Below are 14515 nucleotides of genomic sequence, written 5' to 3' on the forward strand. Positions count from 1 at the left end.
TAGAAAAGGAGAAACACTGCAAAAACACAAAACCTTACCAAGTATTTTTAGTCTAGTTTCTAAAGCAAATATCTTTGTTCACTTGAAATAAAACAAAACTAACTTTTTAACAAGATAAAGGAGCTTGTTTAAGGCAGTTATTCCTTAATAATGATGAAAATGTGTTGATTCCACTGGCAGATTATTTAATTTATAACATGACATTTTCCTCATGTTATAAGTGAAATAATCTGTCAATAGAACTGGCACTTTTTTTGTCAATATTAAAGAATTATTTACTTAAAACAAACTTGCTTAAAAGTTACTTTTAAGTTGTTTTTGTCTTATTTTAAATGTCCTAGGATATTTGCACTAAAAATACTTGGTAAGAAAACCGAAACATTTTAATTTATCATGTGATGAACTGATTAACTTTGACAGACTTTGCTGTTCTCATAAAGTTACTGCTTCACTTTCCTAACATTACGATTTTATTTTGGTAATGTTGCTTTATCCTCACATTATTTTCTGTAATGTTACGACTTTATGCTCATAATTAAAACATTTTACAGACTCACTCTGGTCCTAGTAGTTTGGTTTATACTTGACCTGAATTAAAAATCCAAACAAATAGAAGCTGTAAAAGTTTTCTGCCCTGGTTACACTGACATCCATAATCTCCGTAAGTGTAATTTTACTAATTGATAAAATGTAATTTATCGCCCGACTCTAATTTTAGGAGACGCTTACGGAGCTTCAGCAGAACAGCAGGGGGTACATGGATATAAAAACAACCTCCTCCTCCTCAAAGTGTCTGGTTATCCCTGTTTTCCTCTGCGCTCTGGTGCCAAAACATGGCTGCCTCGCTCCACTTTATTACTGGTTCCTGTTAAAACCCTTGAAGTCTCAGGCTGACCTCTGATGTCAGCCAAATGTCTCCAAACCCACCACTGTGTCTTATTTAGTCCAGCGCTTCTCTCCCTGCAGGGGCCTGACTTCACTTATGAAAACACGACTTCCCCGCTGCCTGTTTGGGTGAGTCTTCTCAGGAGGAGCAGAAAGCTGAGCTGATTTCAACAATATCAGTCTCCTCATGTATGGAAGGCTAAACGGGACAAAATTAAACTGATGATTTTGATGGTTGACTAATATAAATGGATGGTGATTATTTGTATTACATATAATTTCCATTTTAATGTTTTAGTGACCTATTTGGACATTTATTTATTAAATTAATGATTTAATGACATGCTTACTGATTTAAATTTGTCCCTTGTAACTCTCCACAGTTTAAAGTTTTGGTTTTGTTGTGAATTTTTAGTATTGCTCCAAACTGCCACCCAGAACGAAAGCGAAGCTGCACAGAGCTCCAGTTTCTAACTTGAGCTGTTGGTCACTTTAAAAATCAATTCATTATTTTCCAGTTTGATTTTGTGTTAGCTGCTACTAATGGTGTTAGCTTCTGCTACTAGAGTTAGCTTCTGCGAATTGTGTTACATCTCTTGTATGACGACATGAAAACTTTGAGCTAACCAACATAGCTAGCTTTGAATTCTTGTTTTTTATTTAAAACATCTAGTTCACTCTAATCTACCCAAGTTTACTTCAAAAATTGCCATTTTTGAAGTAATTTTGAGTTTTTGCGTAACACAAACAACAACTTTCAGGTAATTAGGAAGATCACAGGAACCTTAAACCAACATATATACTCACAGATGTAATAATACTCTCTGCCGGGGCGAAACTCGAAGCCTAAGGAGAACGGAGTGAAGAGCTGGAACTTCTCGGAGAACTTGAGCGGCCCGTTGGGCGACAGAGGCCGGTTGCACTCCCAGCGCTTGAAGCCCTTGGCGGTGTGGTCGCAGGAGCTGTAGCCGTCGTAGTTCACCATGTAGAGGACGTAGCGCTCGGCCCGATCGTCCGACACCGGGCTCACGTAGTGCGGACAGTAGACGTCCAGGTAGTCGTTGATGCAGACGTCGATGTGGTAATCACCCCGGTAAAATCTAGAGGGAAACAAACAGTTATGGTGAGTGTTTGACGTGGAAAATCAGCAGATTTAAAATGGACATCTGTTGGTTTTTAAGAAGTTTACAAGCCTTTTTCCAGGAACAAACTTAAATACCCAGCCAGATACACTCTACAGCTTTTTGATTTGAACATTTCAGTCTTTTTATGGAATACTGGAAATACATTAGAAGATGTAAATAGGAAAATAAGCATTTATTGCCTAAAATGCAGAAGCAACCATTAGGGAGTTTGAACTCGGTGAAGCTAAATGAGGAGTTTTAGCTAAAACATATTTACAGACGAGTCTTTTTTTATATTAAATACAAAATGTGTTTATGTTTTGTGCAGTGGTGGCTTAATTGCTGTTCTGAATAAATAGTTTTTTTTCCAGCAATTAGCCTGTTTTTTTGAGTCAACTGAAAGTCTACAAAACATTCAACAACAATTTAAAATCTAAATTAGGCAATATAGAATGTATTTACAAACATTACTTTTGGAAAAACTAATTATGCTAAATATTTTCAAAGTTAGCAAAAGTGCAAAATGACAATCTTGCTTAGCAAGCTTTGCTAATAGTGCAAATTGCTAACAACAACAACAACAACAATCTTTCAAAAACCAAAACAACAAAACAAAAATTTTTTTAGCCTGATTGGCCCAAACTGCTGATTGACCAGTTAAAAAATTAAAATCAAAATTTTTAAGGAATGTTATATAATATAATATATTCCTATATTACAACACAATCAGTCTGCTGCTTTAGCCCTGCTAGCTATGCTAACCATACAAAATGCTAACTTAGGCCACTTGAACCAAACCCTGTTTTACAGCAGCTGCATCAAAATAACTGATGGCTACTCAGTAAATAAAGGTCAGAGTGCTCTTACATCCGCCTACATTGCAGTTCTTAAAAACAAAGAAGATTTACAAACACCAGAGATCAAGAATCTGAAGGTAAATCCTAATCAGTGCATCTCCTGTAAACATCTTTCAGGAAATCCTCAAATTTCCTTTGGAGGAATCCTTTAATTGTTTGGTTTGGGAGATTTCCTTACTATTACAGGAGAACTCGAGGACATAAAGACATCAGAATGAAAGATGGGCAAAGACGCAGAACGTCTCGTTATGTCAGTCTGAACCTGTAGCAATTACCTCCCAGCAGAAACCTTTGATGGTCTTCACTCGTCAGTCTTTAGCCATTTATCAATGCTGGCACTCAGCTGAGATGACTTATGCTGCGGCTGAAATTAAACTCCCCCAGCGTTGCAGAGCTAATCCCCTGGTTAGGACGGGCCTTTAGCAGCTTTAGGAGGATCCCGCCGCAGACTGAGATTTTCATTAGCCACAGATGACAGCTCGATGTACGAACCCCGAACCCCCCAAACTCTTGTTAAATCTGTGAGAAACAGGCCTGTTCCCAAGCCTACATACAGACTCTCCGTCTGCTGTTTACTGTAAACCGATCGGACAAGAGTCAGGGGGAACGAGTTGCAACCACAGGATATGCCAGGTATTCATTCCTGAGGTGGAGTGATTGGAAACACATATTCCCACCAGTGCAGGAGAGGCTGAGGCCTTTCCAGAGCCTGAACTGCCTGCAGCTGCTAATGACCTGCGAACGCGTATCACTGACATGCTGAGGATGTCTTCAATACTCCAACGGTGTCCATCGACAGGTTGGGCAGCCGTGGTGGAGGGAGTGGTGAGGCTCTCATAGCTACAAGCTACAAGAATTTCTATTTAGTTATTAGATTATAGTCAAATTAGCAGGATAAAGACACCATTTCACCAGAAGAACATCTTTAAAATTAAGAGAAGCTTCTAGAGTTATCAGGATCTGACGGTTAAAGCTCAGTGAGTTTTGTTTGTTTGCCAAAGTACAGAGGTGGGCAGAGTAGCCAAAAATCATAAACAAGTAAGGGTAGCCCTGCTTCAATGTGTTTTGATTAAAGCAAAAGTAAAAAGTAGCTGTGAAAGAAATGACTCAAATAAGAATAAAAAAGTTTTTGGTAAAAAGTCAACTCAAGTACAGAGTAGCTGATCAAATTATTAAACATTTAATCTTTAAAAATTACATCATCAGATGGACCAGGCTTGGGTTGCTAGGTAACAGACGGAACTCCGCTGGGGTTGCTAGGTAACGGACAGATTATTTCACTTGTAACAAAACATTTGACCCATTTTATAAGTGAAATAATCTGACAATAGAACTTTTTCTGTCAGTATTGATAATTTATTTACTCCTATTTCTTGTTGAAAAGTTACTTGTAAGTTAGTTTTGTCTTTTTTCAAGTGCTCTAAAATGTTTGCAATAGAAACTAGACTAAAAACACTTGGCAGGATTTTGTCTTTGCGGTGTGAACAGCTTTAATTGATTTTCCTGCACTGAAAACACAAACAAAATGCTGACCACCCAGGTTTATTTCAGGTTTAAGAGCAGAGTGGAAACCTAATGAGTCGCTGGAGACTTGCTTTGAGATGCTTGTTAACACTGCAGACACAGTATGGATGGATCCAAACGTCTCCGTCTGAGCCGGGTCACCGTGACTTTCACAAACTATTTCACACCTTTTTCCCACAAAGGGATTAGTCAAACCCCTTCCCAATCCCGGCTAAGCTCAGGTGTTACTTCTGCGGCCGGCGTTGATTGACAGAAGTTGACACAAACAAAGCGGAGGCCGACATCAACGTCTTAGTGCGGATAGCGGACAAAGCGGGATATCCTGATACCGACGGCTTCAAATCATAATATCAGCAAGCTCTGGTGAAACTGAGGCTGTCCAGAGCCAAAGCAGCCAGCTGGGGGCGGAGGGAAAACAAGGGCTTTGGTTTCACATTTTACTGGGCTATAATTAGAGAGGGGGTGGACCGGAGGATGACCGAGGATGCTGAGAAACTTCCACTGGTGGGCTGGGTGTTCCTCCTGATTATGAGGCTAAATGAGCCGCTGAGTCACCAACACAACCTCAGGAAAAAATCTGAAATCTTCAGGTTAGTCTTGGAAACTTTTTGGAAAAAAAAAAAAAAAAACGTGGAAATTTCTGAGTTTGAAAAGTTGAAAATTTGCTGGTGAAAACTTTGAACATTTTCTAGAAAAAAAGGACATTTCTGAGTTTGAAAAGTCAAAATATCCTCGTTTTGTAACTGAAATTTTGAAGTGTTTTCTATAAAATATTTTTTTCTCGAAAATTTGTGACTTTTCAAAGTCAGAAATTTCCACACATTTTTCTAGAAATTTTGGAAAACCAAACATGGAAATTTCTTAGTGTGAAATTTGGAAAATTACTAAAAAATGTTGAAAATTTTAGATTAATCTCAGAAATTTAGCAGAAAAAAACATGGAAATTTTGGAGTTTAAAAATAAACCACTTTGTCTTTTGATACTCAGAAATTTCCAAGATTTTCTCTAGAAAAGTAGGATTTTTTCTAGTAAATTTGCAACTTTTCAAAGAAAATCTTAGTTTTTTTTTTCTAGAATAAAACTTGAAGATTTTATAGCCAAAAGTAGAAAATTTCTGACCTTTGAAACTCAGAAATTTCCAACTGCTTTCTAGAAACTTTGAGTTTTTCAAACTCAGAAATCTGAATGTTTGTTTTTCTACAAAATTTCTGATATGAGCTCCAGGACGTGAAATAATCAAATACATTTTTATCAATATTTAGGAATTATTGGCTAAAATCTCCCATAGCTTGTTGAAAAGTTACTTATAAGTTAGTTTGTCTTATTCAAGTTTATTAGACTAGAAGCTATTTTATGTTTTTGGAGGTGACGAATATTTAAAAATTAAATCCACTTGGAAATAAAACTGTACACAAACTTCTGTGACTGACATTTCTGAAAACAATATTTCCGGAAAATGTCAGTGTGAAAATGTAAAGTAAATATACCCCCAAGCAGGGGGAATGGACACGGCCATGTTGCTTTTCTCAGCTGGATTCTAAGTTAAAATCTGATTGGAAAGTCCGTCTGAATCCCACCCACCTCTACAGCCACAACAGATCAATACAAATTACTGTAGGGCGCTGCAGAAATATCACCAGAGATCAGCCGGGGTGTTTATAGCAAACAGACTGAAAGATTTCACCGGGGAGAGACGGAGAGGAGGGCTGCAATGTGGCGAAATAAAGAAAATAAAGAAAACAAATAAAGCGTCTTTTCGTGGTGGTTTCTGCAGCCTAATAGTCTGAAATCCTCTCTGGATTTCACCAGTCAATACAGGTCAGCATGAAGGCTCACAATGCAAAGGATGCACCACTGCTTAATCAGCCTAACCCTCATATTTCCAGTTCATTCAACCTGGTAGGTGCACAAATTACCTCCCACACAGCTCAGGATGCACTGTGTAAACATTTTAATTAAAGGCGCTCACACTTGAAGTATGCCTCAGTCTGATCCCTATCATTTCGTAGAGGCAAAATTAGAAAGCTGCTAACCACCATCTACCCACAACTCGGATTTATAAAAAAAAAAAAAGAAAAAAAAAAGATCTGGTTAGAAATGGTGTCCCTCAGGGCCGAGTTGTTGGTCCCATTACTTTTTTACATTTTACCTGCCTTCAAGTTAAAATTGGGCCATGAAAAAAAGAATTAAACTTTTTTTAAAAAAAAAAATCAGAATCCTGACAAAAAAATGACTGAATTCTGAGAATAAAGTAAAGGTTTTGACAATAAAAGTCAGAATTCTGAGAAAAAGTTAGAATTTTGGGTAAAAAAAACAAAAACAAAAAAAAACTTCTGTATTCTTAGAATAAAGTAAGAATTCTGAAATTTAAACAAAGACACTCGGAATTTGGAGAAAAAGATTTCTAAATTAAACTTAAAATTCTGGGAAAAAGATCAGGGCTCTGAAAAATAAGTAAAAATTTTAAGAAAAAAGTTAGAATTCTGAAAATAAGAATTGTAAACATAGAGAATTAAAGTAAACATTTTGAGAAAAAAAGTAAAAAAGTCAAAATCTGGAGAAAGATATTTTAAAAATCAAAGTCAGAATTATATTTTCCCCCAGTGGACATAATCCTCTTCTGTAATTTTGGACCTAGTTTGATATCAGATGATTTCATTCAATGCTGAAAAAACACAATTTTGCAATTGTGTTATTTCCATTAAATAAGAAACACAAATAAAATCAGACGTGTATAAGTTTGTTCACACCATAACCCATTAAAATCATGCTGCACCATCATTCTCCTACCACTTCCTGTTGTCTTCTTTGTCGTTTCCTCCAGTAGTAACATCCTATTGCCTGACTTGTGTGTTTCCATTGCAGTTTTACAAAAACACTAATTTCAATACAAAGAACCTCAACCTAGCACAAGAACGTAATTGAAAACGTGTTTTATTTTTAATTAGGTAAATGTATTTCCGTGACTGTGAGGTGAATGGAAACGCAGCTTGTCTGCTTCGTGTTTTTCCTCCATCTTGTTTTTGTTTGAGCCGTGCAGCTCAGAGTCGGTTTGTCGGGTCCAGACGGTTCGGACTGCCTTCAGAGATAGAAAAGCACCAGCAGATGAGCAGCTGTTTGCCAGATGGAGATTTTTGAGTGGCACAAGTGAAATATTGAAAAGAACCAGAGCCATAAACATCCAGACCGACTAGAGACGTAAAGCGGCAGAAGACATTTCTACAATCCCAGCCTTCTGCTTTCCTCCTTTAATCCCGTTTTCTCTGAAGAATTAATTCATTCTCCTCAGCTTTCTTTGTTTTTATTACTGGACAGATTTATTCCTCTATTTCTCTAAATTGCTTTGTTGTTGTAGGCATTTTAGAGAATCATTAAGGCTTATTGAGACAATTTCACCAGTTGAGTTTTTCTCCTGAGCAGCGGGAGGTGAAGAGAGTCGAAGCTTTTTATTAACGCAGGCGGGAAGAGTGATGAGCAATAAAAAAGAAGCATGCTTTAGTGGCTGAGAATCAGTGATGGATATGTCATAATGAGCCAAACGAAAGCCTCTAAATCCTAAATGCATTTGTCTTGGTGTTTAATCTTCCCTGATTGGATGAATTAGTCACTTTGGAGGAGCTAATCGATGAATCAGTAACCGGAGCTCTTAACAAAGCACACATCAGGGCTAATCCCTCTTTTCTGTCAGCTGCCCCCCAGACCTGTTTGCTTTCTTTGAGCCCCATCTGTTGTGTTTGTGGCCTGGAGCAGGTAAGGAAACTCAGAGAGGACATGTCTTGTGTTTTACTTACTCCATCAGCTGTTTCATTTGATTTTCTGCGTGTTTCTTGTGCAAACCTACAACTCAGCCAGACGTCAAGCCGCTTTCTGGGAGATGTTGATGGAAACTCTTGGAACTGAGAGTAAAAGTGTTTTATTCCCAACTTGAAATGCATGAAAATATTGTTTCAAGTTGTCTGAATGATGGCAGTAATTACATTCCTCACTGTATTTATGTTTATCTTCATCGGATCACGATTCAAGATTACAACAATCTGCTGAATATGAATAATTGTAGGCTTTATATAGATCTTTAAAAAGAAAACATTTCAACGCTCAAAGTAAAAAATCTGATAGAAAAAACTCAGAAGGTTTGAGATTTCAATTTTTGACTTTTGAAAGTCAGAAAAGAAATATTTTTCACCAGTGGTGAGCTCAGCTAACCAAAAATGTATATTCACTAACCACTAATTGCCAAAACAAGAATCTTATATTTAAAAAATTAGCAGAAGCTAACGCTAAATTGCTAAGCACATTAAAACAACTAGCAGAAAACAAAGCTAAACCACTAATGACATAAAAGACCTGGCAGAAGCTAATGCTAAACAACTAACATATAAAAACAACTAGTAGAAAATAAGGCTAAACCATTAAGTGCATAAAAAATTAGCAGGCACTAATGCTAAATCGCTAAACACATAAAAACATTAGCAGAAGAAGCTAACACTAATCTGTTGCAAATAAAAATTAGCTGAAGAGAACGCTAGACCACTGAGCACCTAAAATAATTTTAAGAAAATAATGGTATACCCCAAAACACATAAAAAACTAGCAGAAGGTAACGTTAAACAGCTAAACATAAAAAGTGTGCAGAAGCTAATGCTAACCATTAAGACAACTGTCTGTCAGTTCATCTCCTTCTAGTTGGCGACGGATGTGAGACTCGCAAACAACAAACTCCTCAGTTTCTGATTTTGCTACACAATTTTACTATAAAGTTCTATAAACAGACAAAAAGGCAAAACTTTATATGGCAATAATTGATTAAACGCTCAAAAATAGCAGCCATATCGAAATACAAGTTTTTATGCTCGTCTCGACTCTTGAAATATTTTTTACATTAATTTGCAAAGAGAAGACAATGTAAGACGTAATGGTGGATGCAATCTAAAAAGACGGATAGAGATGAAAAGAAACGATGACGATGAAAAATGGTGAAGGCCTCATGGGAGGAGAGCAGAAAGAAATGAAAAGGAGAGCAAAAGATAATTTGTAAGAAGATGAATGTTGACAAAACAAGGGAGCAGAGGAAGGTAAGAGGGAGGCGGAGAGCAGCATAAAGCCTCCCCGTTGTTTTCCTCCCGGACACGGCCGGGTCAGGACAGGGGCAACTTCTCTGGGTAATTCAACATTCAGCGATATCAGAGGAGATTTGGGGTTAGGGAGATTTATCTATGGAGGACCGAAACTGACTTAAATAAACAAAAAAGCAGAAATATGGGATTTTTGTTCGGCCTTTTATCATACATGCATTTTTTCATGAAAAAATATACATTTTGTTTTTCCTTCTCCAAAAAAATATATTTTGGTCGGCGCTAACTGAACAGAAAACAAACCAACAAAGCCAGCAGTCCACAAACTACTAACTGCACTTCCACATCGCTGCCTGTAGGGGGAGCCGTGTAAAACAAGACAGTCTGGCCATCTCGTTCCACCTGTCCCATCATTCACAGCTCTGCACCAGCGGGAAGTTCAACTCATTACAAGTTAACTGGTTAATCACACACACACACACACACACACACACACACACACACACACTCTGCGTCAGCCAGAGGGCCCGGTTGGTCCGACTGGGCGCTGACAGCAGACCGGAGCCTGTGAACTGCAGACAGTTGTCTGAGTCTTTGCTGGGAACAAAACCAGAGGAGGTGAATAATTGGGCTCAGATTAAAAACACATTTCGGCTCGTGGGAAGACATCCGAGATGGTTGAAAACACAACAAGAGGCGGGAAAATGGATGCATCCTGGTGGTCCTGACCGCCTAAAATCACCAACAGGAACAACTTCAAGAGACCAGAGACACAGTCGTTTCAGTGTGCAACTGAAGACAAAAGGCCATAACATTCAAGTAATCAAATCCAGAACGCTAACGAAGTAAAAACCAATCCCACTGACCAGAGAGCTGGTCATCAAGCTGAGAACAAAACAATTTGATTGGACATTAAACTCTGTCAGCAAAAAAGAGTAAACTTGGGTTTAGGTAAACAGTATAAATAAGACTCCAACAACACAGGAAAAGAAGATAGATTTGTCACTAATTGGACTCCGTATTAGGCGAAAGATAATTTAAAAAAGAGATGCAATGTTTCCTTAAATTAGTGCCATTATGGAGTGAGAATAGTTTGGGACTCAGACCAGAGCCTTGAGGTTCTCCAGAAGAGACCTGGAGACACACCAGAGAAGTGTGACATCCTGTCGTCGTCAGGTCTCCATAGCAACCATTTGACGATTTATGTAACTGTGTTTCCATCAGCCTTAAATAAATAAATTAATTAATAAATATGGATTACGAAAACAAATTTGCTTATTGAAAACACGACAATTTCGAAAAAACTTGCTGAAAGGTTTTATGTGTTTGGAGGAGATGGTTTTTCAGCCATACTGAAATTACCTCATTCAGTCAAAACTGCAATGGAAACAAGTTTTTCACATCACACGTGTCACATGATCAACAGCAGGAAGTTACTGCTGACAGAAACGACGAAGAAGACAACAGGAAGTGGTAGGAGGATGACTGAGCGAATAAATTTATTCACTTTGCGTTTCTTATTTAACAGAAACAATGCAACTGCGAAACAGTTTTTTTCGGGATGATCAAGATGTCAACAGTTTTTAGCAGAAACTGAAGTGAGATTTTATTTGCCACATTATGTTTTGTGTGTAAAGGAAACGCAGGCTGTAATGTCAGGAAAACATTCAGTGTTTTTGCAGTGTAGCTGCTGTTATCATCTGATCTGACCCGTCAAGATGAATATTTCACAAACTGACTGAGACAAGTGGAAGAAAGCAGCAGGTTAATTACTGACAGGGTCGTTCAAGGTCAGAGGTCAGAGGAGTTTAGCGTCAGTCATCTGTTAGGCAAACAGCAGCGCTCCGTCGCTCAGACCCAAAGGGAACCAGTCGATTGAGATTACGGCAAAAAAGAGAGAAATGTCTGGATTTATTCGTCGAAACTCATCGCCAGAATGACTCAAAGTTAGCTTCTCTACAGATTCAGTTTGGAAATGTGACGAAAGCAGAAACTAAAGCTGCTGAAACTTTTAACTTTAACAGAGTTAAACTCTGATGGGAGAATTTAAGGAAAGATTCAACAAGTTCTTATGGAAGAAAACCAAACTATTCCTGATGTTTCACTGATACCAGAAGGACAACATTCGGACCTTCCCCGTCACCAGCGACTCGCGTTTTACTGCCGAGCCCGTCTCCATGGCAACAGAATCAGTTCTGGACTCCAACCTTTCCACAGAGATGCTGCCTTGCTCAATCAAAACTCACCGCTCAGTTTTATCATTTAAACATTTCTGAGTAAACGTCTCGACCAATCAGATCGCTCCTCAGTCAGACTCTGAACCTGATCATCATCATCATCACTGAGCGAGCTGATTATCTTCCTCCGCTTCGTATCGATCCGACACCTTAAACTCTGAGATGAGGTCAGAGGTCACTGACAGCCAATTATTCAGCCTGAGAGCCGTTGTTTGGTCTGAGCCTGGGAGACGACCTGACCTCGCCGTCATGTTGGACTTCACTAAAAAAATAAATTAATAAGATGATGAGGCTGCCTTCATCATCTCCTACATCAGCTGGAATCTTATTCTCCCACTTTTATTAGAAATTTGGTTTTTAATTAAACATTTGGGTTTTTCCACGTTTTGGATCATTAACCTGTTAACAAAACCCCAATAGAAACAATTAGTCACAATTAACCGATTATTTAAATAATCACCTACTAATTTAGTAACAGATCAATCATTAACTGGAGTTTACAGACTGAAAAAAAACATTCAGGATAGTAATTAAACCAAAACTGTATAAATCGTTTGTCTGTAAATATGAAAAGCGAAAATTTACTTGGTAGTTTTGTAAATTGTCAGTAAATTGAAATCGTGTTGAAGATATTTTTGTTTAGCACTTTAGCATTTTTGCTAACTTTTAGCATTTGGCACACTTAGCTTCCCGTATGCAGTAATTAAAACATTCAGTTGAATAAATAGCGACATCTGTGTTGAAGTTTTGATTATCAACTCTTAAGAAGTTAGCCTGTTGGCGCCTTAGCATTAGCTTTTAAATAACATGTTGCTGTAGCACGTTAGCATTAGCATAAGTCATGTTTCTGATGAGTGCTTTAGGGTTAGCGCAGCTAGCTGTTTAGTTAGCGACTCCTACACTGAATAGATATAATTTACATAAACGAAACTGTTTTGGGGAAACATGCAAAATTAAAAAGCAGGTGAAAATAGAAAATTAAAATATTACAATATGTTGCATACTGCTTTAGCTAAAGTCTGCTAATTTAGTTTCCAGACTGATTAACTTAAAAAGTAAACAATAAGTTCTTTAGTTACATTAATATTATATGGCATGTTGTTGTTGTGAGTCCAGTGACTCTGCCGGTTTAATCCAGAGTCAGAACCAGCTAATGAACCTTTGGCATCGGTTCTTTCTGCATCGTTTTATCTTCTTACGTAAGAATGCAGCAGATTGTTTCCGTGCCGCTGAGCCTCATTGTTCCTCCCGTCTGCAGGCGACTGATGGCGAACCAGAGCTCATGTTCCTGCCGCCGAGTCGTAAAGGAGAAAATGGACACAGTGCAAACCGTCGGTGCATTTAGGATGAAGCCACAGCAGATTTCATCCAGTGTCTGTTTTTATTAAATTAACTTCCATAAAACCAGTTTTAGCATCAACTGCTCCCAGAGGGAAGCAGAGGTCTGTTAATAGCTGGATTATCTTCACTTCCTATTCCCAGGGTTCCAGGATAATAATCTGAGCATCATCTGGTGATCCCAACGAGCTTCCAAATGGATTTCATTTAATTCAACACAAACTCAACTGAATTAGCACCAAGTTATGACAATGAAACACTTTTAAAATGTTGTTTCATTAAAGCTGCTCTGACTGTAGTTATAGGAAACGATCTTATAGACACATGTTCTTTGGTCTTTCCCATTTTGAATCGTGTTATTTTGACACAAAACAAGAAGAGATGGTTCACAGAAACACCTTCAAAAACATTTTAGATTTAGTTAAACACTTTCCTTTTATCCCTAAATAAATGTACTTAAATTAAGTCAAAATAATTCAAGAAAAAACTTGTTATAATACGATAATAAAGTTATATTACAAGATTAAAGCTGTAATATGAAAATAAAAGAAAATAGTTGCAATATTATGAGAAAATTGTAACATGGGAACAAAGTCATTAAGAGAACAAAGTCTTACTAATACAAGAATAAAGTCGTAATATGAGTTTAAAATAGAAATAACATGAGAATAAAGTCATTTTACGAGAATAAATGTGTAATAACACGTAAAAAAGTCATAATGTGAGAATAAAGTTTCAATAATACAAGAATAAAGTCAATATTGTGAGGGTAAAGTCATAAATTGAGAAAAAAGCCGTAATAATAAGCATCAATCATAAAGAATAATTTACTTTAATTTACTGCAATATTTTTCTTAACACATCAGAATTTAATTATTATCAGTTGCAGGATTTTGAAACGATTATGGAGAAAAACCTTCAGATCTGGTCAGACCAGATCCTGACAACCGCATCAAAGTTTTTCTTGTAATTTTACGTCTTTATTCTCAAAATGTTCACAGTTTGTTGTTAAGGTTGAAAACTTCGGCGTCAGTGTTGGCGGGTAAAAACCCGACCAGTCCATCTCTTACGTTTAGGAACATTTGTGTCAACATTAAATGTTTACCAAAGGAAAAAGTAAAATAAATCTATTAGGAAATAAGTTTTTTTTAAACCAATAATTGGTTTTGACTCTCCGACTTTATTGTAAAAACATAAACTTTGGCTCCTAAGAGGAGCAGGACGACCCGGAGATCCAGATGTTTAAGCAGCAGGAAGGCCCCACCTGAAGCCTGTTTGGCTAACACGGCCCCAACGCTGACCTTTGACCTCACTCCCCGGGGGCGCGCCGGCCCCCCCGCGCGGCCCTATCGCTTTACTGGGCCCCGGGGAGCCGCGCCCCCGCGCGCCCGGGGCCGCCGCACTCTGAACTCCGAAAAACCGGGGGCAGAGAGGAACCCGCAACGTCTGGACTCAATCATGGGCTGTGACAAAGCAGA

The 14515-nt window shown here is 37.9% G+C and overlaps 1 protein-coding gene across 1 annotated transcript in view; it reads right to left on the reverse strand.

The window, feature by feature from the left end:
• The window catches only part of LOC106950119 (ephrin-A5b-like), an 88677-nt gene that overhangs the window by 10686 nt on the left and 63476 nt on the right, over positions 1-14515 (reverse strand). Inside the window, exon 2 of the mRNA XM_015036769.1 lies at positions 1693-1985. Within this exon, the coding sequence (XP_014892255.1) occupies positions 1693-1985 (293 nt within the window). The remainder of the gene's footprint in view (positions 1-1692; positions 1986-14515) is intronic.

This window comes from Poecilia latipinna, unplaced genomic scaffold, assembly GCF_001443285.1.
Source record: "Poecilia latipinna isolate Pla-1442-1.1 unplaced genomic scaffold, P_latipinna-1.0 Scaffold379, whole genome shotgun sequence".
In the NCBI taxonomy this organism is placed as follows: domain Eukaryota; kingdom Metazoa; phylum Chordata; class Actinopteri; order Cyprinodontiformes; family Poeciliidae; genus Poecilia; species Poecilia latipinna.